Source organism: Bos indicus x Bos taurus, chromosome 17 (assembly GCF_003369695.1).
Source record: "Bos indicus x Bos taurus breed Angus x Brahman F1 hybrid chromosome 17, Bos_hybrid_MaternalHap_v2.0, whole genome shotgun sequence".
NCBI lineage: Eukaryota > Metazoa > Chordata > Mammalia > Artiodactyla > Bovidae > Bos > Bos indicus x Bos taurus.
The window spans coordinates 60100007-60125747 of NC_040092.1; the positions used below are offsets into that span (position 1 = coordinate 60100007).

The window sequence follows — 25741 nt, forward strand, 5'->3', positions numbered from 1 at the left end:
CTCCTCCACTGCATTCCCAACGCCCCCTCTGGCCCCACCCGGGCTCGATGTGCCAGTCCCTCACCCCGCCCCGCACTGCCCACGACCCCGCCGCCCCAGCCTGTGCCTCTGCCGAGCGCCCTAGAGGGAGGTCACCCCTGCGGAGACACTATGCGGGGGAAGCCATCGCCGCTGTCCTGGGAGCCAAGGGCCCCGGCGACTGCTGTCCCACCGAGGGGGAAGCTGAATCTCGTGTGGTTATGGAAGTAGCTGCCCCCTACCCCTCTTCCTCCGCACGCCCCTAGCCTGCTCTCTGCCTGCTGCCGGGTTTACTCCCGTTTAGCAAACAGACCTTCTCCACATGGTTTCTGTTAAATAGAAAAGGCAATTAAAAGTCGTACCACCACCTCTACCTCGTCCCTCTCCCAAACCTCCCAAACCTTCCCAAACCTCCTAGTGGTTATTTTTGTTCTTTAGCCCAGGTTAGGCTAAGTACTATCCCCGAAAGCCTTCTGGTCTGATTCCCAGGATCCCTTCGTATGGTTTCCATTAAGGGCGCCAAACTGCTTTAAAACTGCTGCCTTGGAGCCACTCAGAAACCTCCAGGATTTTTGCCTTGGCCAGCTTCATGGAGAAGCTCTTGAGCAGAGGGAGGTAAAGGCCTCTGTTGAATGTCGACTTAAAGAATGCTTATGCTGCTGCTAAGTCGCTTCAGTCGTGTCCGACTTTGTGCGACCCCATAGACAGCAGCCCACCAGGCTCCTCTGTCCCTTGGATTCTCCAGGCAAGAATACTGGAGTGGGTTGCCATTTCCTTCTCCAGATTTAAAGAATATTCACAATTTAAAAATTGAGTGTTATATTTTATTTGGTGGGCAATGTAAAGACTTCAAGCCCAGGAGACAGCATGTCAAGTGACACAGTGAGAATTGCTCAGAAGAGGCGAGGGAAGGAGCCAGGTTATACGAAGTTTTATAGCAAAGGGCAGTAGTCTAACTATCAAATGATTATTGTTAATTAAAGAAAACCAGATATCCCAAGTTAAGGAATTTAGTGCTTTTCTATGATGGGAAGATGCATGAATCTGTTGTTACTGTTCAGTTGCAAAGTCATGTCCAACTCTGAGACCCGGTAGACTGCAGCACGCCAGGCTAACCTTTCACTATCTCCCAGAGTTTGTTCACATTCATGTCCATTGAGTTGATGATGCCATCCAACCATCTCATCCTCTGACACTCCTTCTCCTCTTGCCCTCAATCTTTCGCAGCATCAGGGTCATCTCCAGTGAGTCAGCTCTTCACATCAGGTGGCCAAAGAATTGGAGCTTCAGCTTTAGGATCAGTCCCTCCAAAGAATATTCAGTGTTGATTTCCTTTAGGATTGATTAGTTTGATCTCCTTGCTGTCCAAGAGACTCTCGGTTCTTTTCCAGTGTGCGTGAGTGTTAAGTCGCTTCAGTCATGTCTGACTCTCTGCGACCCTTTGGACTGTAGCTCACCAGGCTCCTCTGTCCATGGGGATTCTCAGGGCAAAAATATTGGAGTGGGTTGCCATGCCCTCCTTCAGGGGATCTTCCTGACCCAGGGACCCAACATGCATCTCTTCTATCTCTTGCATTGACAGGCAGTTTTTACCACTAGCATCCAGCACCACAATTCAGAAGCATCATTTCTTCAGTGGTTAGCCTTCTTTATGGTACATCTCTCGCAACTGTACAGGCCTACTAGAAAAACCATAACTTTGACTATATGGACTTTTGTTGGCAAAGTGATGTCTCTGCCTTTTAATATGCTGTCTGGGTTGGTCATAGCTTTTCTTCCAAGGAGCAAGTGTCTTTTCATTTCCTGGCTGCAGTCACTGTCCGAAGTAATTTTGGAGTCCAGGAAAATAAAGTCTGCCACTGTTTCCACTATTTCTCCTTCTGTTTGCCATGAAGTGATGGGACTGGATGCCATGATCTTAGTTTTGGGCTCACTGAAATTATTCCTTTCAATTGCATCTCAGCCATGTGGGGCCAATATCTTGTGTATTTTTTTACATCCTGAGCATCCTTGGGAGTGGCTATAGCCTAATGGCTGCCAGGTCTCCTTCTGGAGTACCCTCAGGGCTTATGTTGGAGGGCTGTGATCCTGATGACTGTTACTTCCTTGTTTACTGATATGACAGGAAATACTCCATTTGTCATGAAGGTCTAATTGCCTAATGCTCCTGGTCTTACACTTTAATTAATGTTTTACTACTCCAAGGAAATACAATTCTCTGTGTCAATAGGTATTATTCATTCTTTCAGTATCTGTGGGTTTTTTTCTTTTTTCTGTATGCAGGCATAGCTTATTAGAACAGCACTCTTTAAAAAACCCGATGTGAACAGTTTTAGAGATGATTTTGCAGACGAACCTGGCCACAGAAATTCAGTTTAACCAGCAACATTTATATGGTTGGGTCTACACCGTCTCCTTTGCTGGGCTCCATTCCTCTACCACCCCCCTCCCCCTCCCACAAAGACCAAAAAAAAAATGTTAGCTTTTGGAAAAATAGTCCCTTAATTGGGGTTGGGCTTTGTGGTCTAAGAAAAAAGGGAGCTGATTGGTTTGTGGAATCACAGTGTTGTAACTGAAAAGTTCCTTGGAATTCATCATGAATAAGTCTGTCAGTTTATTGAGGAAACTCCCAAAGTGTAGGGTTTAGGGACAATCCACATGGCTCATGAGTAAAGGACTAACTCAGAACTGGGGCCTAATGTGGGGAAAGACTTGGACATCAAGTGCTTTATCATGGACAGAAAAAGGAGTCATCAAATTCAGCTCAATCGTAACACATTCTCCATGTTTCTCTCTCTCTCCTGCCTTTTGCCCTGCAGCTAACTCCCTGTCCTGCCTGGGTCTTGCATATTTGGGGAGTTCCAGCCCTTTCTTCCGTCCCTTAACCTAGGCTTCACGCCTTTCTTTCTCTTTTTCCTTCCTTCCTAACCCCCCAGCCCACCCGAGCCCCATCCATGAGATTTTTATTTGGATTTTTAAAATGAAACCAGGTGCTACATAAAACAAAAGCGAAGTAATAACAAGGAAAGACTATCCAACGCCTAAAGAATGTGCTGAGTTTTATGACTCAGGCTGTCCTGGCAAAGAGCTCCAACTTACCCGGAGAGGTGGGTGGGCAAGGGCCATACATGGCAGCCTCAGCCTCCCCAGATAGGCATGGTCAAGGCTGCCCGTGACTCACCGCCCCAAACCAGAGACTCTTGTTCTTTGTGAAACAAGACTTCCCGAGACTAGAGCCAGAGGATCATCACATTTTCCCGAAGAGGCCAGTTCAGGCTGACATAGCAGGGGCCACCCTGAGGTTTGGAGGGGAAGGGAGCCTGGGCAGAAGGCCATCCCTGGGAAAGAAACCAGCTCGATGGACTTGGGCTAGGGTTTTGGTGCCTTGAAGTGATGAGTAAACTGCAAAGTGACAGGAAGTGCAGCAAGAATTGTTCTAGAGACGGTGGCTTGGGAACTCCAGGTGGCAGGAGTGTCTTGGAGGAGGGGAGGGTGGCAATGGTGCCGGGAGCCCACGGTGACGGGGGCGCGGGGCGGGGGGGAGTTCCCCTTGACAAGTGGTGTGAGGTGCGGAGTGCAGCAAAAGTAGATCAGAGGCTGGCAGGGTTTCTGGGGGCTGCCCTGGCTCATGTGATCAGGAGGAGTAGATAAGAGCAGCATATCTACATAAACACCCCAGACACTCAGGCACACATCTTGGAATTCTGAGAATTCTTCTCCAATGAGCACAGTAATGGGCTGAGGTGTACGTTTTTTCTGGTCCTAAGGGGCAGGCGGAGAGAGCGGAGAGAGCTAGGGCGCCCGACTCTCCTGGCAGAGTGGGGGGAGGGGGTCTGAACTTGGGGGACAAGGGTCTGTCGCGCTCCCTTCATCACACAGGCCCTGGGTCCAACTGAGGCCCATAGAGCTTCCTCTGGTGTCGGCCACCCCATTGAAGGCTGTCACTTTCTGCACGAGAATGCACCTTGACCGGCATAAATGAGATCCCACGCAGAAGCCTCATGGAGGGCAGCCTGATTTTTCCCTTTTCTTCTTTCTTCTTCCTTCTCCTTGCAGTGGAATACCATGTCAAAAAGCTACAGTGACTATTCTGTAATGGCAGGAAAAGCTCTGCTTAACTTTTTCATTAAAATCTACTTACCTGGAAAAACACAGTCTTTTAAGGACCATGACTACATAAATATTTATAGTGTGAACAGGCGTCACTCTTGGTTCTGAGGGAGAATGGGCTCATTCAGTTTTATTTATGATGTGACACTCCGGTGAATGACATCCGTCATCTGGGTCGGCCCTACACTCCCTTCCACTGAAGCATGTTTATGGAGTGATTATGCCTGCAAATATTTGCTATATTTAGTCCCTCTCCTCCCCTAACCCCCTCTTAGCCTTTTTTTTAACACCCCAAATGAGCAAAAAGCTAAGCTTATGGTCTTGGGAAGATTTGAACCCTAATGACAAGGCGCAGGGGCTGGAACAAGCGGTGCAGAAGCATTTGACGAGTTGGGAGGCAATTAGAGTGGGAAGGATGAGTTATTATAGCATCACCCCCACACGAAGGTGCTTTGTGGGGCCTGCGGCCAACAGGTGAGGGCCCTCAGCGGGGCGTGATGGGTTTTGACAGGTGATGGCCATAGCCCTGAGTGATGAATGCAGATAGATCCCGGTGGAACTTTCCTTCCCAGGCAACTTTCTCGGCACAAGACCTCGCAAGCCCTCAGATTTGTCACCGTGCACCCTGAGGGCTCTGGGGGCAGGGGTTGGTGGGAACTCTGTGACCTCAGCTGGGTCAAGGTTGCTGGGGTAACCCGAGTGGGCCACACCTGGTCTCTGGCTGGGGGCGCTGGAGCTGCCCTCCATCAGCTGTGGAGAAGCGAGGGCCCCCTCTGGCTTCTAGCTTAACAGCTGCACATGTCCGCTCTTGGCATTTCAGGCTAGATCTAGGCTTACTTCAAGGCCCAGTGCCTGCCTCCAGTCAGCTTGGCCACCTATTGTTTATCCTGGGAAGGGCTGGGTCTTGGCAACAGGGCCTGAAGTGGTGCCCGCATTTTATTTTTAGAGATGGGAAAATGCTTGCTTTTTGGCAGCCACTCTTTTTCTGGCACACATCAGGATGGCGTCAAAAAGTCCAAGCGAGAGATTCCAAGCCCTAGATCCATGGTGTGTGTCATCACAGGCAGTAGGACCACGGGCCTCTCAACAGAAGCTTCTGCAGAGCCTGAGATCTCTGGGTCCCACTGGCTTCATCCTGGCGGCACGAGGCCTTTAGTCCTCTACCCTCTTAGCCTGGTCTTCTAATGAGCCCCTCTTCAGAGCCTCAGCTGGCTTGAAATGTTAGAGTTCTTACCTCTCTTCAGCTCCTTCCCTACCAATTCATAGTCTAGTCCAACTTGGTAGACAGAGGAAGAAAAAGCAATCAGCTGCTAAACCTGGCACTCACCACCCCTTCTCAGAGTTGCTGTCATTGTCATCGTGGTGACTGGTGCGAGGCAACCAGCTTCCACAGCAAGAAGAGCGTTACCACCCCCAGGAAGGGCATTTTCAGATTTTATTAGAATTGTTATTTGTTCCAGCATGGTCCATCTCAGAACATATTTGTATAGGTCCTGTGATTACAGCTACTGACAGTTTATCTGAAAGCATTTTGTAAACTGTAACGACATGTTATACAAAGATAAAAAGGAATGGATATAAAAGTAAAGAATTAACTTGCATTTCCGATTTTTCTTTATCCCCAACCTTTTAACAAATTTACTTTTTGACTACAAAAATTAAAAAATGAATATACTCTCCTTTGCCCCCTTGATTACCTTTAGGATTCATTTTTCTTCTTGCTGGAGTGCACCCTCTGGTAGGTTCTGCTCTCTCCACCAGAAAGTACCTGTGGATAATAAATTTTCCTGAGGGCTTTTGTGTCTGAGATGTCGAAACTCTAAGTTCATATTTATTTTTTCTTGAGCATATCAAAGCTATTTGCCCTATTTTTTTTTTTTTTGAAACTGCTATGATTGATCTGACTCATTCTTTTGTAGACTCTTTTAGGACTGTCTTTGTCACCTTGATCTTCTGGAGTTTTATTATGATATCTCTGTGTGTTAATTTAGTTTTTAAGCTTATCCTTCTCAATACTGATAGGCTCTTTCAATCTGAGGGCTCAAGCCTTTAGTTCTAGGATGTGGGGTGCTGAGGAAAAAGCCAGAAAGGTTATATTGACCTGTATAATAAAGTTCTGGGGAGAGAGAAGGGGTCATGTGGCCTGAACATTGGGGGAACTCTAAGGGGTTCTAAAGAGAGGGAGAAGAGTAAGGTTTGGAAGCATTCATTGCCAGCGAGGTGAGGAAAATGTCATCAGAGGATCTTTAAGATCTTTGGATATACATCAAGAATGTACTCCCTTCTTTGGTATTTTATGAAGAAGCTGAAGCTCGAATTTTTGTTAATTATTTTTTTTTCTGTGAAACTTTTCCTGTGATTTGATGCTGAAACTGAACCACAAGACTCTCTTGAGTTAGTATGAGTTATAGAAACAATTATTTTTTTTATAAAATTTTAAGCAAATACTTTTGTTTCATTCTGTGTCTCTCTCCTCACTGACCTTCTCCCTCTTCTTTTATATAATGAGGAAATGAAATTAGATGCTTCAGTCTTGCGTTTCTCTGTAACTCTCTTTCTCTCTTTGGCTCATCCTTCATCTACCTACCTAAATATTCTTTTTTATGACTAATAGCTTATAAGAAGCATAGGCAAATAGTTGGTTCACTCATTTCTGTAATCTAATTTGTCACCAAGTGAGCTGTCCTGAGCAGATCATAAATTTGGGTAAAGAGGACGGCACAGTGACCAAGCTTATAGCAGGCCAGGACCCTTGGCTTAAGCTCTGGTGTAGGAAGCTCTGCCAACCCCCGCCCCACCCACACCATAGACGCTTACTATTCTAGCCTGAGGAATTCATTCCATAAATTCTCTTGAGCCACCCATTGGAACTGATATGCAGCACACAGGAGGGAGACTTAGGAAAGGCTCAACACCAAAGAGCATCTGTGAGCAAACAAAAGCAGAAGATGCAAACAAAATTACATTATTCTTCCATAAACATCATCGTTGGGTCAGTTTTTATCATGTGCATGTCTTACCTTTTGGAAAGCACGGAAGATGGTTAGTAAACATTTTAAAATATGAAGAATATCGGTGCTAACATTAAAGGTCCAAATCCTCCTAGGAGGTTTGGCTTGTGTGGGGGCTGTTTCTTCCACTTCTAATATACACACTAACATGGTTGTTGTGAAGAGACAAGAAGCATATGCAGCCTGTAAACTGAATTACTCACTCTCCTGACTGAACCGTGACTGGGGCTTGAGTGGACTTCCCTGGTAGCTCAGCTGGTGAAGAATCCACCGGGAATGCAGGAGACTCCAGTTCAATTCCTGGGTCGGGAAGATCCCCTGGAGAAGGGATACACTACCCCAGCATTCATGGGCTTCCCTGGTGGCTCAGCGGTAAAGCATCCACCAGCAATGCGGGAGACCTAGGTTCGATCCTTGGGTTGGGAAGATCCCTTGGAGGAGGGCATGGCAAGCCACTCCAGTATTCTTGCCTGGAGAATCCCCATAGACAGAGGAGCCTGGCAGGCCACAGTCCATGGGGTCACAAAGAGTCAGACAGGATTGAGCAACTTAGCACACAGCACACAGGGCTTGAGCAGCCCCAACTACCATGCAGCCCCCGTGCCCAGACAGATTCGGACCTCCTTGTTGGTAGATGCTAGTGGTACTCTCACCAGCATCTGAGACTTTCCTGAGTAAGCAGTAGTGCAGCATAGCCTATGAATACCATTTTGATGTGTCATCCTTTTCAGGCCACTCCATACATAGTGACTGAGCTTGGGAGGTAGATGCCTGCTGGTCTTGGGTTAGCACCAAGATGGGAGTGAACTCTCAAGTGGTAGAAGCCTATGAGGATCAGCTCTGCTGACGTCTGCTCTTCTAGACTGAGGAACTGTTCTTCAGAGATTGTCTAGGACCACCCAGTGATTTGATGTATGACGTAGGGGAGAGAGATTTGGGAAAGGCACCAACATAGCACTGATTATCAGCAGTAGGACCTCAGAGCAAGTGAAGGCGCATGATGTGAGCAAAATTAAGGTCAGAGTCTTCTATTTTTAACGAGTGATCTGTGATCATCTTTTATTTTTTGCCATGCGGCCCTGTGGGATCTTAGTTCCCTGATCAGGGATCGAAATGGCATCCCTTGCATTGGAAGCTCAGAGTCTTAGCCACTGGACCGCTAGGGAAGTCCCTCAGAGTCTTCTGAGAATGTAGGGCAAATAGTGAAAACCATTCATGTGGATCCTCAAGGGAATCGGGTGTTTCTTCAAGCTGCTGTCAGCATTTCTTCTTCTCTGGAGTGCAAGATTTCCTCCACTTTGTGTGTGACCACTGCTCTATCTGTCTGCAGGGAGGGGCGTGTTTTCCAAATTATAGATCTCTTCTGCCTTCCTACAAAAAAAAAAAAAAAAAAGTGACGGTGTGAGGTTTTTAAAACTGCACTTTACTGAAAAAGAACCATGCATTTGCTTTAAATTTTCAGGATACTATATTTTCAATTTTTGGTTACTCTGTAATTGTGTCTTCTCTCTAAATTTACTTCATCTTCCCACCAATGTTTATGTTAAACAATGAAATACTTTTGTAGGTAAAGACGCTTCTGGAATTTGGTCCCCATGAAGAGAATCCAATTTTATTTATCATTATTCTTTAATAACTTAAAAAGTATTTATTCGGCTGCACCAGGACTTCCTCGCAGCAGCAGAATCTTTAGGTGCAAAGTCTTAGTGTAGTGTGTGGGATCTAGTTCCCCGACCAGGGATTGAACCCAGGCCCCCTGCATTGAGAGCTCAAGTCTTAGCACTGAACCAACAAGGAACTCCTGAGAATCTAATTTTAAAGGGAGAAATTCTGAAATAATCACCACCCCTTGTCTGGAAAATTCAAGTTTTCATAGAACAGCGGGCCTACCTCCAGAGAAACATGTGACAAGTATCTGGCAGATGCCATCACTGTAACGCTCTCCCCTTAAAAACCCTTCCATTTTTACTTGCTCTAATTTACTGCTTTAATGGAAGAGCCCACCATGGTGACACACACTCTTGTTTGTCAAAGTGTGAGGCCCTGCCAGATGGTCTTCTTCAGAAGAAATGCTTTCAATATGATAATGTTTATATTTGTGTTTCTGGCATGAATTAATAATTTTCTCATGATATTTAATAAGAAACAGATTATTTCATTTCCAACTCTTAAAACCCTGTACCTTTCTTTCCATTATGTCTGATGAGAGTTATTTTCTTCCTGTTGGCAAGCTGGCAGTGGGTACGAGCAAGATTGCTAAGTTGTAGCTCTTTTGCCTCAACTGGAGTGTGTACAGTCCACAAGGGTTGGAGATCCACTGCTCCATATAAAGGTGGACTTTGCAATGCATCAGAAAGCAACAGTCAGGGGAGCATGAGACCAGGCCTCCAATGTAAACGATCTCTTTTGAATTTCAAGATTAGACCTCCGTGGTGTAGTACTCTGGATGTTGGTAACTGAGTCTGTCCTCTCTGGCCATATCCATCACGTTTTGTTTTGTTTTATTAAAGTTAAAGTCCCTTGGACTGCAAGGAGATCAAACCCATCAATCCTAAAGGAAATCAACCCTGAATATTCACTGGAAGGACTGATGCTGAAGCTGAAGCTCCAATACTTTGGCCACCTGATGCAAAGAGCTGACTCATTGGAAAAGACCCTAATGATGGGAAAGTCTGAAGGCAGGAGAAGGGGATGGCAGAGGATGAGATGGTTGGATGGTATCACTGACTCAATGGACATGAGTTTGAGCAAACTCTAGGAGATGGTGAAGAACAGGGAAGCCTGGTGTGCTGCAGTCCGTGGGGTCGCAAAGAGTCGGACAGGACTGAGGGACTGAACACAACAAAATTTATTTATTCATTTTTAATTGGAGGATAATTGTTTTACAGTGCTGTATTGGTTTGTTGCAGAGAAGGCAATGGCACCCCACTCCAGTACTCTTGCCTGAAAACTCCCATGGACGGAGGAGCCTGGTAGGCTGCAGTCCATGGGGTCACTAAGAGTCAGACACTACTGGGTGACTTCACTTTCACGTTTCACTTTCATGCATTGGAGAAGGAATGGCAACCCACTCCAGTGTTCTTGCCTGGAGAATCCCAGGGATGGCGGAGCCTGGTGGGCTGCCGTCTATGGGGTCGCACAGAGTCGGACACGACTGAAGCGACTTAGCAGCAGCGGCAGGGTACTTGGTCACTCAGTCATGTCCAACTCTTTGCGAGCCCATGGGCTGTAGCCCACCAGGCTCCTCTGTCCATGGGATTCTCCAGGCAAGAATACTGCAGTGAGTTGCCATTCTCTTCTCCAGAGGATCTTACCAGCCCAGGGATCGAACCCGGCTTCAGCTTTGCAGGCAGATCCTTTACCGTCTGAGCTAGAGGGCAGTTGTATTTAGAAGCACTACTGACTTTTACCCACGCGGCCCATTTCCTGTGGATATCTTTGACAGAAACTTGTCCAGGCAGACAGCAAGAGCAGGGCATGAAGACAGACCGGATGCACTTCAAAGGATGAATTATACCAGAAAATGATGTGGGAAATTGGTGTGGAGTGTGGCTGGGATTCTAGATTACTCTTCTCTTCTTCAAAGGACTGTGAAGTGGAGATCAGGAGAGGTTAGGGCTCCCCGAGAGGGAAGGGAGGGTTCAACATCTTTGGGCAAGTATGAGGCACATGTGATTTTTTTCTTTCACTGTCAAAGTTAATAGAGCTTCCCTGGTGGCTCAGTGGTAAAGAACTCGCCTGCCAGTGCAGGAGATGTGGGTTCAATCTCTGGGTCGGGAAGATCCCTGGAGAAGGAAGTAGCAACTCACTCTAGTATTCTTGCCTGGGAAACCCCGTGGACAGAGGCACCTGGTGGGCTACAGTCCATGGAGTCACAAAGAGTTGGACCCGACTTAATGACTAAACAACAACAACCAAACTTGATACAAGGGAAGACTCTTCTCCTTGTCACCAGCTGCTCACCAGCAATTCATTCTGGAACATGTTGGAATTTGCTTTCCATCCCTAACCTGTCACTGACACTGCATCCTGAAAGATCACCGGGGCCGGCAGATCATCGGTCAAGGCTGTGGGATTCAACCTCAACCGCCTCTTCCTTGGGGATTTTGTTTAGAGGACCCTCTCACCACAGCTCCCTGAAGTGCTGTGCTCTGCCATGGGTTCTCTAATTGTTGCTGTTTGGTCTCCTGTGGTGCCTTCCCGTCCTTCCCCTGGGAAATTGGCATCTCCCAAGATTCTGTCTTTGCTGCATTTGCTGCTGTTGCTCTTGCTGCCGTGGTGTTATCACCTGCCCCACTGGCTCCAAAAACCATCTTTGGGCCTACAAGCCTGATCATGAGCTTTGTCTGAGCTCTAGAATAACACTTTCCACAACCTTTACGACCCAAGAATGACCTACTCAGAGAGGAAATTACTTCTAGACCTTTGGCAAGGATGCTGAGGCCCTGCACCCAGATGTTAAGAGGGGAAAGACAGGAGAGATTCATAAAATACTTGGCAGATAAAATGAACAGGACTTTGATGCATTAGCTGTCCAAAGAAAGGGAACAAGAGAAAGGAAGAGAAGAGATAGAAGGGGGCAAAGTTGACCCCTGTAGCTCAGGTAACTTGGAGGGTGGGTGTCCCTTATTGATCTAGTGCACTGATCCCCAACCTTTTTGGCACCATGGACTGGTTTTGTGGAAGAGAGAGTTTCCACTGACTGGGGGCGGGGGGATGGTTTGAGGAAGATTCAGGCGCGTTACATTTGTTGTGCCTTCACTTCTATTATTATGACATCAGCTCCACCTTGGATCACAGGCATTAGATTGCGCGGAGGCTGGGGACCCCCGGTCTAAAGAGACGCGGTTAAGCGGCACATCTCAGGGAGAAGATGGTGGTTTCGGTGTAGCGTATCTGAACCTACCACGTCTCTCTGCCCTTTTCATCCTCCTTCCCTGTAGCACCTCTAGGATCATCTTCCTAAAATACAGGTCAGATCCTGCCATTGTCCTTCTCAATGTATTTTCCTAGTTCTTGTTAACTAGAGAGTCGTTTGGATGTTCAGACTCCTTAACAAGGGACTCAAAGCCCTACCCAAGCTGGCTTTGTTTGGTTTCATTATCATCTTCTAGCACAACAGAGCCCGCCATGCGGTTTCTCACCTTCTTGCTTTTCCTCAAGCTGTTCTCTCAATCTGGAATGCCCTCCCCACTCTTCCCGCCTCGGAGAATACGACTCAGTCTTGAGACTGCAGTTGGCTTTCTCCGTTCCCCAGAAAGCCTCCTGTCACCCTGGTTGTAAGTAGTCGCTCTTTATTCAATATTTCTATAGCAATATATGCGTAGTTTTTTCCTGGTATTATAGTGCATTTGCTCAAATGTGCGTTTCTTCTGTGGGTTGGCAGACACTTTAAAAGGGGCTTCCCAGGTGGCTCAGTGGTAAAGAATCTGCCTGCCAATGCAGGAGATGTGGGTTCCATCTCTGGGTCAGGAAGATCCCCTGGAGGAGGAAATGACAACCCACTTCAGTATTCTTGCCTGGAAAATCACATGGACAGAGGAGCTTGGCAGGCTACAGTCCATAGGGTTGCAAAAGAGTCGGACACAACTTAATGACTGAGCACAGCACATCCCAGCAAATGCCTAAATATTAGGGACTATGTCTCATTTATCCGTTTCTTACCAGCTGCCAGCACATAACTTTCCACGTATCGATTGCTCACTAAATAATGAAAGAAAAGGAGAGAAATTGGTCAAGGTTAGAGTGGAAGTGCAGTCTGGGGTATGGGGGAAGAAGTGATGGGTTGTACAGGCTTGCTTTAGAACCTGGAGACTGGGTTGGAAACTCTGGGTTGTGGAGAACAGATGCAGAGAGTAATAATGAGGGAGGCAGTGGATTATGGGTAATGTGAGGGGTTCGTATATAAAGGCAGGACCCCGTGACACCAAATCATAGTGAAAGGGTTAGTCCCTGAGTCGTGTCCAACTCTTTGCGACCCCATGGACCGTAGTCTGCCAGCCTCCTCTGTCCATGGGATTTTCCAAGTGAGAATACTGGAGTGGGCAGCCATTCCCTTCTCCAGGGGATCTTCCCAACCCAGGGATCAAACCCAGGTCTCCCGCATTGCAGGCAGATTCTTTACCATCTGAGCCAGCAGGAAAGCCCCACAAAATTGTGGGTGAACACAATTTAGCCTACCTTATGGGCAGACAGGCCAAATTATAATGTCCCTTCATCAACAAGGAATTTTTATTCTGCCCATTTAAAAAGACACATAGCCTCGTTGTGTAACCAAAACCCTTGCATATTCGGTGATGGCTGCTGGGTCTTTGTCTGATGCCATAAAAAGATGGGACCTTGACCAATAGTATGATGATGACCCATTGCTATGCCCATTTCCTTAATTGTAGAAAAGATAGGCAAGTGGGTATTCTCTTAATAAGATTTCTTCGACCCTTAATTATTCTTTTCACATGATACTCTTTCATTAGCCTGTATTTATTTTTAGCAGCACAAAGGAAGAACGAAAAATATTATCTTTTAATAGTGTGAATCCCAGAATAAAACAATTCACGGCCTTCCCTCTGGCTGCTCTCACACAAATGCATGTCTATTATGTTCGTATCTGCACTGAACGCTGTGCGTGCTGTGCGTGTTCTGTGTCACCGTGCGTAGCCCAATCTTCCTTAGTAAAAGGACCGCCAGTTGTGGGTTGTTGGTGTTCTTTAGTCTCTTAGACATGTCTGACTCTTTGGCAGCCCCATGGACTGTGGCCCACCAGGCTCCTCTGTTCAAGGGATTCTCCAGGCAAGAATACTGGAGTGGGTTGCCATTTCCTTCTCCAGGGGATCCTGCATTGGCAGGCAGGTTCTCTACAGTTGAGCCACCAGGTAAAGCCCAATTGTGAGTTACAGGTGGAAGAAAAAAAAAAGATGAAATACCTTTCAATTTTCAATTGGGGGCTTCCCTGGTGGTCCAGTGGTTAAGAATCCACCTTGCAGTTCAAGGGACATTGGTTCGATCCCTGGTCCAGGAAGATCCCACATGACTGTGGAGCAAGTCAGCCCACGCACCAGAACTACTGAACCCACGCACTGCAGCTACGGAAGCTTGCGTGCCTAGAGCCCACGTTCCGCAACAAGAGAAGCCACGGCGAAGAGAAGCCCACACACCGCAAGGAAGAGTAGCCCCTCCTTCACAATTAGAGAAGCCCCATGCGCAGCCAGAAGACGAAATAAATAAATCTCCACCAAAGTTTTCAATTAGCTGTTTTCCACGAGAACAGATACCTCCTGTTCAGCCCCACGTTCGTTCCTCTGGGAGGTACGAGCATAAAGAAAATGCCAGGTGAACGCAACTCCTTCATTCTTAGCTGGGCTCTGGCTGCCAGCCCGTTTGTTGGACCAGCGTTCATGATCAGCTAGGACCTCCGAGAGCCACCAGGATGCCTTTTGCTTGGGCTTGAGGCTGGCCGCGAAGCCTGAGGCGCGGCTGCTCTTCCCTGGCTTCGTGGGGCTCTCACGCGGCTTTCCCAGTCTAGGAGGCTCTCTGAGGTGGGGGACAGCCCATGTCCCCGTCAAGCAATTTCCTCTCAGTCAAGTCCTGGAAGGACTCAGTCTCATTAGAGAAATCAAAAGGCGAACGCCAAAGGAGGAAGGGCTCTAAAGAGATTTTATAGTTTCTCTCTGGCTATACAGGTGGGAGAGCCTTTACTAATACCTGCTTCTCAGGTCCACCTCTTTCCTTTCGTAGCACCACAAGCCAACACTGTCTTGGTTCTTTCCAGCTTCCAGTGGGGGAACGGAGAAGGTCTTCAGGTGAACCTAACAGGTTGGATGCACAGCCAACATTGGTTTAGAGGCTAATAAAGGGATGTCAACGTTTATGCCAAATATGACGATGTTATCAGATACCAATGGCTCTGCATCTCACAGACTTACCTGCTTTTTTCCAGCCTTCGCTGCAGCAACCAACTCCGGTCAGGTGTGGTTGACAGCACCTCCCCTCAGCTTCACCAACAGTCTCTTCCATGCTGCACCATTGGCTTCTTTGCCGCCTCTGTGGCTGTCTGTGGGGAACTTCTCAGTCATTCCAAACCATGGGCAAAGCCGGAAGTGCAAGGGAACTGACACACACCGCGGCTGCTTGGGCGCATTCTCCCTTCTCTCGTGTGACTTGTCAATCCTGAGACATTTTCACACAGCTCCTCAGGAGGTTCCCACGGTGACTCAATGCCAGTTCTTCACTGCAGCAACTGTCTTGCCAAAGCGTCCTGGGATTGGCTTTCCCCTCTTACCTGCTTCACTCTTTCTAGTTTCCCACTTTTGTTTCTGGAATTACTTCCGAAAAAAAATCTCAGGGTTCAGCTTTTTAGGGGAACCCAGAAAACACTGAGATAAAAGAAGGGGGCAAACTATAAATGCTGATCAAACTCATCGTGTGGAGAATGTTCTAACAGACCTTCTATTTGAAGAGGGACATAAGGGAACGAGGGGGCTTGATTGTCCTTTGTAATACACACTGTGAAGTCTGTGGACCACTAATTAGAAATTGCAGTTAAAAATAGAAGAACTCTAAAGGCAAGTGATGACATTTCCTATCTAGAAATCTTTGAGACTGGAGCGACATCATTCTGGGATTCAGGCTGGAGGATGGCTAGATAAACGTCCCTGGTTCTAGCCCTGTGTTTGCTCTTACTTGTCTGATGAGGGGCATAGGTCAGTCATTTTCCTATGTCTCTGGAAAGCACGTGTTGTCTTCCCATCCAATGAACGTTCCTGTAAGCATTGATAATGTGCTTAGAGTCCTTGGGTCCAGAGTCTTTCTAAACAAGTGGCAAAATGAGAAGAATATATTCTTTAGGTTAAAACTAAAGTGCCTTTCCTTACCTTTTAAAAGAAAACCGTTTGCTCTTCTCCAGAAAACACCCGACACGTGGTCAGCAGAGCGCTTAGCAGTCACAGCGGCACCAGGTGGAGGCTGGAAGCAAGTGGTGGGAAAGGGAGGGGGTGGAGTGAGAGGCGTGCTGATGGCCGGGGGAAGCCTTTCCATGCCACCTGGCCACCCCCAATCCTCTAAGCAGATTAAGTACCCATAGTTAGGTGAAGCATTTTGTTGTTTAATTGCTGAGTCCGACTCTGCGACCCCACGGACTCCTCTGTCCGACCCCCACCAAGTTCCTCTGTCCATGGGATTCTCCAGGCAAGAATACTGGAGTGGGTTGCCATTTCTTTCTCCAAGGCATCGTCCCCACCCAGCAATCGAACCCGCGTCTCCTGCTTGGCAGGCAGATTCTTTACCACCTGAGCCCCCTGGGAAGCCCAAGCCACCCTCAAGATGACTGCAGACAATCCAAGCATGATGCCTAATGTTTAATCAGAAGACATACATTTTAGGTCTCCCAAATCCTGAAGTGGGCAAAATATATTATTAGGCATTGTTTTCTCCCTTAAGTCTGTTGTGGTTTGAAAATGTTGAGGTGCCATTATTGCTGTAACTGCCTTGCGAGGGTTCTGTTTGGTGACCACTTTTGCTTCAGACTGACTTTTGCTTGTTCAGCAAGAGTCATGGGATCATCATACATGTTATCTGTTAGGGTGGGAAGGGATCTTAGAGACCATCTAGTTCAATCTTTCTTTTTATAAGGTGCTTCCGAGTCAGACTTCAAACTCAGGTGATCTAACTCCACGGGAATGTGTTTTGTGGTTGGAAAACACGTTCTTCTCTGTCATCCAGACATTCTCACTAAAGAGGCTGGAAGACCACCTCTAGGGACTGGTGTAGGGGAAAATAATTGAAGTATGAACTGAGATAGATTCTCTGCTCAAGTTCTATAATTCCATTGAAAACGAATTAACTTACACTTACCTTAACTCCATCAGAAAGGAATTCCAAGGCAATATAGCAATTGACTTTCCCTTTCTCCTTTGCAGCTCCTACCAACATGAGCAGGATTTACATTTTCCTGTTTTACAGATCCAGCTGGCAAGAATTATGAATGGGAGAACAGCTAACTCATAAAGAAGAGGCCCTGATGGATAACCTCAGACCATTCAGACCTTGGACAGAAGAAGAATGGGCCCCTTGGTCCATAGAGCCACACTTTATTTACCCCAGGGCCAGCATTATGGGCATTTGCTTTCTTAGTGAATTTTAATTACTTGCAAAATAAACCTCATTTTGTGTGGGATTCTTCTGTTCTGGGAGTTTTAGACGTAAGAGTGTTGTCTGGGGTCTCTTGAACATCTGAGGTCGGTGACACCTTGGAACGCAGTCTGAATCCCAAGAGTATGCTTTGATTCTGTGAGTTTTGCTCACAGGTCTTAAGGCACTGTTGGGAAGGATTCCCGTTTGGCCTTCTCTTAGTGGGCTTTTCAGGTGGTGCTGGTAGTAAGGAACCTGCCTGCCAATGCAGGAGATGAGGTTTCCATCCCTGTGTTGGGAAGATGCCCTGGGGGAGGGCATGGCAACCCACTCCAGTATTCTTGCCTGGAAAATCCCACAGAGGAACCTGGCGGGCTACAGTCCATGGGCTCACAGAATTGGACATGACTGAAGCAACTTGGCACGCACGAATGAAAAAACTGATGAAGTTGTGTTTATTTTGTATGCGCCCCCGGGCTGCTTACGGACCACTGCCAACAGATGCGATCACTCAGCTGCCGTCCCCTTCCACTGCCCTCTCTCCTTCTGTACGAGTTACCCCCAAGGACTGAACGCACCGAGGTGACTTGATTCTGCGTTTGGGCCACTAAGATGTGCCTTCTGCTGCAAGTCCTTCATGAGCCCCGTGTGACCTTTGGCAGCCAGGGGCTCTCATGTGACGCTTCTGACTGTGGGTATGGAGGTACCAGTGGTCATCAAGCCTTGACACCTCTCCTTGTTCCCATGACCAGCGCTGTGGCTCTGTGAAGTGGTCAAGGACAGTTTCTGGTGTCCACCATATGGGGCCAGTCAGCTGTAGACTCTATAGAAAATGTGGTCTTGAGTCTTAGCTTACAGTCTATTTAACAAGACAGGCGTAAAAGGATGTATGATCTTGGGTGAAATTCCAACAGGGGCCACATAGCTGGGTGGGGGTGCCGGGGTCCCCGAGCATCGATCTGAGTACATGATGATGGAAGGGGATGAGGCCTGTCCTGTCCTGGATGGCTCCCATCCCATCCACTTTTCAACATTACTGAAAGCTCATTAGCAGGAGAAACGACTAACAAACTGATGATTATTTTCTTTCTATTTCTGGCTTTTCTCAACCAAAGGGAAAATGTGAGGTAGATGTGAAATCTAAGGGAAAAAAATACATACACAAAATGAGATGTCATGTCTGCCTGTAGTGCTAGCAAAAAGCAAAGAAGTCTGAGTTATTTTAGTGTTTTCAATAAACACCAAACACAACTGAATATTTGAATCAAGGGAGAGAGGATTATTCAGTCTCCTAAGAGTTACTGGATGAAAACACGAAGGGGAGTATAGTGTCTGATTAATGATTGGCCGTTTTCAAAGTGGCTTCTCCTACATTATCTCATTTTATAAAAAGTAAATTTCATCTTTTACATGTTAAAGTGAAGCAGTTTTTAATTTCTTGTAAGTAAAGGATATTAATAAGCAAGTTGTGAACCAGCAGATTCTCTTCTGCTGCATTGCATTTTTCATCAACCATCACCGATTCACGGGGATGTTCTAACAACTTTATTTTTTTCTTTTTTTTTCTAACAGAACTTTAAAATGGTGTTTTAAAAAATTGTTTGCATTTATCAGTGTGTTTGCTCGCTTGATGTCACTCTCACTTGCTTTCTCTCTTTTGGGCTCAGTTTCTTTCTCCAGTACCTTCCTTTGAATGGGGACCTAGAACTTGCATTCGGATAGATTATTATTTAGCTTATAAAACATACCACTTATTACAGTTCTTATAGTTGCTAGACTTCATTAAGACAAATAGAATTACTTATCTGTAGTCCCCTCTTTGGCTATGGGGTCAATAAAATGCTGTTAAGCAGGAGAGGGTAAGGCTGGTGTACACTTTCCAGTGTCACGAAGTATTTTCTGGAAGGAGCCAGCTTGCAGCTGTACTGATGGATGAGACGGTCTCAATACTAATGGCCTTGAATGATTTACATAATAGCAGTTTGCATTAGAACCATGGCTGTTCAAAACTTGCATTTGCAATAGTTGTAACTAGTAGCGAACATTTCCTAGGGCTTCCCTGGTAGCTCAGACAGTAAAGAATCTGCCTGCAGTACAGGAGATCCGAGTTCAATCCCTGGGTTGGGAAGATCCCCTGGAGAAAGGAATGGAAACCCACTCCAGTATTCTTGCCTGGAGAATTCATGGACAGAGGAGGCTGGTGGGCTACAGACCATGGGGTTGCAAAGAGTCAGACATGACTTGGAGACTAAACTTGCCTAAAACACACTGAAATTCGAATATCAGAACACAGCAAGACAAAACTCAGATTAATAAGTAGCCAAGAATGGCACTCAAGAAAGAAAAAGAAACAAGAGTATAGCCAACCTTTTTTTTTTTAATTAGAGTATATTATACTTCCAAACTGGATACACTAGAAATTGGCAATGCAACATAAGATGCAAAGGAATATACCAGTTACTGTCAAAATGACCCTGTACAGCCTTGTAATGCAAAAAGCTTTATACAATACAAATTTTCAGTAATGTACATAAACCTTGACAGTATGATCATCTGAACATAATACGAGGAGTTAAAAAAAGGAGAGAAGAAAGTGCAGAGAACTCTAACTGTATCACTATATGGAAAAATAAGCTAGCTTTCATTGAAGAATGCATAGTGAAAACAGAATCAAAGTTAGTTGGCAGGTGACTATCTCAAAGACGTTAGTGTTTTACACGGAAAGGATATCTATGGAATACATCCTTCCCTGAGTATCAAACTGCAAACCAAATTCAGGGGTATGTATTACCTCAGTGGAATCTGAAAAATGCTGTAGATTTTTCTTTATTAATAACAATAATAATAATATAAAAAGTCAAACAAACTCCAAACACACCTTTTCTCACTCAGAAAACTTTTATAATTTACCAGAAAGATTGATGACTCTTTCCAAAGTGCTAAAAAAGTTGCCCAATTACATTAAGCATCACTAAGTCATTCAAATCCGAGTTCAGTGGCACACATCTAAGCGGTAACCGTCTCCTTCCAACACCCCTCTTGATCGTGAAAGTTTTACCCTAGGACCTCGTATTGCACAAGTGGCACGCTGTAAAATCCGCAGTCCTGTCAGGGCCGCCCTTCAGGTTTCAACCTGCCGTTGCTCACGCGGGGCTCGCCCTCCTGCCAGCCTCTGTGGGTTCCCCATGGCCCTCCTTCACTGAACTTGAATTACTGAACTTGCAATTGTGAAAAGCAGGTGACTAGCCAAGTGGCACATTCTTCAGCACATGGGGGTAAAGACGTGACTTGGAAAAAACACCAACCCACCCACAAGCCCGGTATTCTTGGAGTGTATTGTCCATACCTGTCTACAGTGCCTTTGACTGAAACACTGACAGGGCGACACTGAGTGACATTTCAAACATGGCCAAGAACAGGCGTCTCTGCTGGAGAACGACCCAGGGAGCGGGAGCTTCCCGCCCTTGCTGGCTCGGCCTCCCCGCCCCCGGGGACAGCTCCTTAGTGTAAACAGGCTTGCCAGGGCTGGGTGACTGGCAAGGGGAGCGGGGCACACCTGCCAGGTCTGGGGGAGGAAGGGTGGGTGTGGGGGAGGAGCGTGTGTGGACAGAAGGTGCAGACTTCCGGCTTCCTGCACTTTGTACAAGGGGGAGCTTTCGGGGAAGCAAACCGACTAGAGGAAGAAAATTCGGGATGCTTTTATTTCCCTCCGGATGAAAACAGATGGAAAAAAAAAAATCCCACCTCTAGGGTAACACATGATGGAAAACAGCAACGCAGTAAGAAAGCATTCCTCCTGTACACCAGTTCTTCACAGATAAATAATATATAAACTTTATATTCCAAACTTCCCATTATCATACAAAGCACATTTCTTCCTGCTTTTTTAGCCTGTTTCATACTGGAAATTCTGTTGTCTTAAAAATACAAGCCATTAACATGTTTAGCCAAAGATTCTTTTCTTTTTACATCACCCCTGACTTTTTAAGAATAGCGAGGGGTTGTACAACCAATCCACACCTGCTTCTTGCTGCAATAAAGTGCTGCACATAAGTTGCCATTTTAATGACCACAAAATAAGAGCTTTAAATAAGTATAAAGTTAGCCTCCTAGCAGGTTATATCTACCAGGCGTTAACAAAATGGAATACAGAATTACTAATAACATGGAGAACACCGCTATAGCCAGACAATTTGCAAACACAATGGAAACGTCTCAGGGGCATAAACTGAACGGTAGGACTAAACAGCACCTTTTTGTTGGGTTGTTATATGTCAAAGAGGTTATGACAAAAGTTTCAAACATACAGTCTACTCATTCCATAAAAAAGGTACATTTTCTTCCTTTTATGTTACTTTTTTTTTGCAGATGAGAAACAAAAGCTAGTGCAAGACCAAAGCACTGTGCAAAACTGCTGTTTCTTTTTTTTTTTTTTTAGTCTGAGCATTTATACCCAGAATTTATCCAAACCCCTTTTAATCTCCTTGGCTGGATTTATCAACCATAAAAATTTTCACTCATACACTGTTTTTTCTTTTCCTGCAAACAAATGGTAACCACTGACTTAATACATCACATATATATATATTTTTTTAATCTGCCCTTAAAAAATGATGCAGTGTGTGTACCATACACATTGCATACATATGGACACACACACAAAACACACTTGAGTTTTGTGATGTCAGCTGCAGTGCTGCAAGCTATTTCTTCCAGGTGGGGCTCTCGATTGCTCTCTTCATAACCAGAGACGCGAGCACAAGATCTCCAGGACTCTGGAGAAATCGCAGGCAGCACTGAGTTGTCTACCATTCCTTCATCGAGTAAGCACCAGGCCCTACCACTCTGCAGCCACAAAATAGAGAGGGGAAAGGTGATGAAGGAGCTCCGGGAGGGAATGCAGCGCATGAACCACCCAGGAGGGCAAACAATGCTCATCGCTGTCAAAGAAGCCAGTACAAAGAAGGTGCAAATGTCATGGCACACGACAGGCTGTCTCTTTCCGAATCCACAAACGCCCACATGCCCCATTCGCCCAACAGAAAACAAAATGCACCGGTATGGAAGCTTACAAGTGCTGATTGCTATTAAGGACACTCTCTTTAGGGTGTAACAAGACAGGTTTCCTTTCAAAGTAAGGAGAAGGGCCGAGAGTGGGAGTGGGTGGCTGGGGAGGCATGCCTCTGAAGGTAGACGGTGCAGTAGGTCACCTCTCTGAAGATTGGATAAAGCAGCTTTCAGGTCAATGCAATAGGTATACACACAGAGCCAATTCTCTATTCCTTACTAAAGATATACAGTACACGTGGTTCAGACCCGGGCGGGCCTGTAGGTTTTTGCAGCAACGTACACCTGCTGGGGTTGTGTTTTAAGTTTCGCGGGTTTTGTCTTTTTTTTTGTCTGTCTCTGTCTCTTGGTTTTTGGTACGGAGCCCGGCTGCCCTCAGACAGTCTCGGCTCTCTCTCTCAGTCCCAGGTAGGCCAGGAAGGAGTGTTTGGGCGAGGGGATGCTGGGCGGCGCAGTCTGAGGTCGGGGAGGGTGGAATGTGAGATCCAATTGGTTCTTGGGGTATAACATCGTCAAGGGAATGAGATGGGCGAAATCCGAGTTCCGGTACTTGTCAAAGCGCAGAGGGGAGCCGTTCAAGGGCATGGCCTTGAGTGCCAGGTTGGGCTCGGAGCCGCCGCCGCCTCCGCTGTGGGCGGCCGACAGGGCCACGGTCTGCAGAGCGTGGGAGGCGGACATGACCGACAGCGGAGACAGCAGGTGGCGGGCGCTCCCGACCACCAGCAGCGGGGCCCCGGGGCCGCCGGCGTCCTGGGAGGCCGGGGCCGGGCCCTTCTTGTCCTCCTCCGGGCTGTCCGCGCTCTGGTGCTTCTTGACGTGGCGGCTGAAGACGAAGGGGTGAGTGGTCTTGAACAGGCACTCTTCGCAGCTGAAGGTCTGGCGCGGGGCGTGCTTCAGCTTCTTGTGCAGGTTGAGATTGTCCTTGCGTTTGCAGCTGTAGCTGCACTGGTCACAGTGGAAGGGCCGCTCCCCGGTGTGCACGCGCACGTGCTCGATGAGCTTGTTGGCGGTCTTGGACAGGTAGCCGCACTGGTCGCACTTGTAGTGGTTGCCCAGGCGATGCGCGCGGGTGTGCGTCTCCAGCTCCAGCTGGTTGGCCTTCACCGTCTGGCAGATCCGGCACTTGTACTCCATCTTGTAGTGGGTCTTCACGTGGCACTCCATGGCGGCGGGGCGGTTGGTGGAATAAATGCAGAATGGGCACCTGCCGGGGGAGGGGGGAAGCAAGGACGGGAGAGGGTCAGCCCCGCGGGGTCCGGGGGGGTACCCTCCCCGGCTGCTCCCCGCCTCGCCAGCCTGCCCTCGGCCGCCCTCCCGGCTCCGAAACCCGACCTGGCCCCTGCCCAACCCGGCCCTGCTGCCTCCTGAGGACCCTCGGTGGCTCTGCTGCGGACAGAGCCATCCCTTGGCCTGCTCGGGGACGGGGGTCTCCTGGCTGCACTGGCGGATGCCAGCCCCCAGGAAGGGGAGCAGAGCCAGCGCCGGGTTGGCGGGGCACCCTGCTAAGCTGTTCTCCCCTCCAGTCCCCGCCCCCCCCCCGCCCCCACCCGGCCCCTCGGAGCCCTCCCCGCCCCCGACCGGCCAGGGCCGAGGGCTCACCCTCAAGACCTCCCCTCTAGATGGGAGCAACACAAAGAATCGACTTTTCATGCACCACACCAAGCACACGCAGAAAGGCTAAGAGTTTTGAAGAACAGCTTATAGGGGAGAGCTACCTCCAGCAAACAGAGAGTCGTAGGGGTCAGAATCGTGCTGATTAAAGGGTGGTTAGGATTGAGAAGGCCTGTGTGTGTGTGTGTGTGCGTGTGGGAGCAAGTGTGCTGTAGATAGAGATCTGGACTCCTAAAACCTGTCTCTCCTACAGCACTGGGTCTCCATCAGGGAAGGGAGGTGAGAACCGTCACTGGGGCTCAGAAGACCCACCCACCAGCCTGTCTAGGAATGAGGGATGGGGGAGGGAGACAGCTGCTATCTGGACCTTGAAGACATCATTAATGCATTATTAATGATCAATGTTATTACATCATGGAAATAATAGTCATCCAAAGGGATCATAAGCTCTCAGCGGGCGGGACTCCCCTTCCTTCTGCATTCTCTGCAGTGCTCAGTAGAGGAGCCCATAGTGGGCACTGATTCCTTACTGGACTGGTCTCTACAAGTCATTTAGGCAGATTCTAGCAGAGCTCCATCACCTGATGGGCGGGCTGTGCCCCGGGACAAAGTCTGGGCCTCTCCATCCTAGGCAGTGAGGCTATGCTGCCCCCAGGCCCCCTGGCTGTCCAGAGGGGCAAGGAGGGTAAGGGAGGGGCAGGTTCACAGATGTTGCTGAGCTTCGCTCTGTAGAAGCTGCCGGGCTCGAGTCGGTGGTTGATATGATGGCTGTAGCGTGTATGCTCTCTTTACCAAAAGGATGCAAATGCAAAAGTGGCTGCCTCGGCTCTGGACTGGCACCTGCAAGGGCAGGGCCCGGGAGTGAACTGTCCTCGGAGGGTCTGGAGAGGATTTCAGCAGAGCCCAACACACCCAGAGCCCGCGCACTGCTCCTGAGCGCCAAGCCCGCCGTTAGCCTCGGAACCTCAGCTCACAGAAGAGTGCACGCAAGAGAACTATAAAGCCCATTCCCAGGTCAGCTGCACACACAACCCCTACGCCAAGCTGGGCCTTACCTAGAGGAGTCTGAAACTCACCACTGTCCTGAGCTACGGCAAAAGAAAAATAATAGTATAATCTTATTTGATCTGCATTATGAACAGGATATAGAGTACAAGCAGTCCCATCACAGAAAAGCAATTTAGACATCAGCAGTCTGTTTCATGTTAAGGACGTTTCTGTGACCCATGGCTCAATCTTTCTTTCGCTGCTCAGGCAGAGGGAAAGGGTTTTCTACGTTCCCGTTATTTATCGTAAAGACTCTCTGACAAATTACTTCTCTGAGACGGAAAAGGGAAAACAAAACAAAAACAAAAAAGACTCACTGTATAGCCAGAAGGTATTAGCAATTTTGTCAAAGTATTCTTCTACTTGGTCAGCCTAGAACATGAACTATTACATCAGGGACCGTTAGCACTGCATGGGAAGTGTCTACACCTGCAAAAGCATCAGGTTCACGTGGCATCCCCACCAGTGGGCCTGAGGCTCGGGAACGCCGTAGGTCCCCGAGGAAAGGGGGTTCTAACTGGCAAAGCCACAACTGGCTGGGGCCACAGGTAACGGGCGTGACTGGGCTTCTAGGAAGGGCAGTGAGCACTAAACCAACCAAGGAAATACGTGGCTTTTTAAAAAATACGTAAGAGTACGCGTATATTTTGAGGGGGGCAGTGGGAATAAACCAAATCAAATTCCCAAATAAGCACGTGCTAGGCATTTCCCGTTCACGTATTCTTGAATGCTCATCGCCCCACTCCCCTTCC

The 25741-nt window shown here is 47.6% G+C and overlaps 2 protein-coding genes across 7 annotated transcripts in view; one reads left to right on the forward strand and one right to left on the reverse strand.

The window, feature by feature from the left end:
- The window catches only part of C17H4orf51 (chromosome 17 C4orf51 homolog), a 50226-nt gene extending 32916 nt beyond the window's left edge, over positions 1-17310 (forward strand). The window contains exon 7 of the mRNA XM_027567455.1: positions 17097-17310. The gene's annotated coding sequence lies outside the window, so the exon portion shown is untranslated. The remainder of the gene's footprint in view (positions 1-17096) is intronic.
- Positions 17311-19621: 2311 nt separating this feature from the next.
- Positions 19622-25741, reverse strand: part of ZNF827 (zinc finger protein 827) — a 190338-nt gene continuing 184218 nt past the window's right edge. The window contains exons 14-15 of one of the 6 annotated variants that reach the window (XM_027567457.1): positions 24998-25025; positions 23448-23535 (exon numbers count right to left, since the gene is read on the reverse strand). In XM_027567457.1, the coding sequence (XP_027423258.1) occupies positions 24998-25025 (28 nt within the window). In that variant the 3' untranslated portion in view covers positions 23448-23535. Of the gene's footprint in view, positions 23536-24997; positions 25031-25741 lie in introns of all 6 variants that reach the window. The other 5 variants (XM_027567458.1, XM_027567459.1, XM_027567460.1 and 2 more) reach the window with 5 other exon arrangements.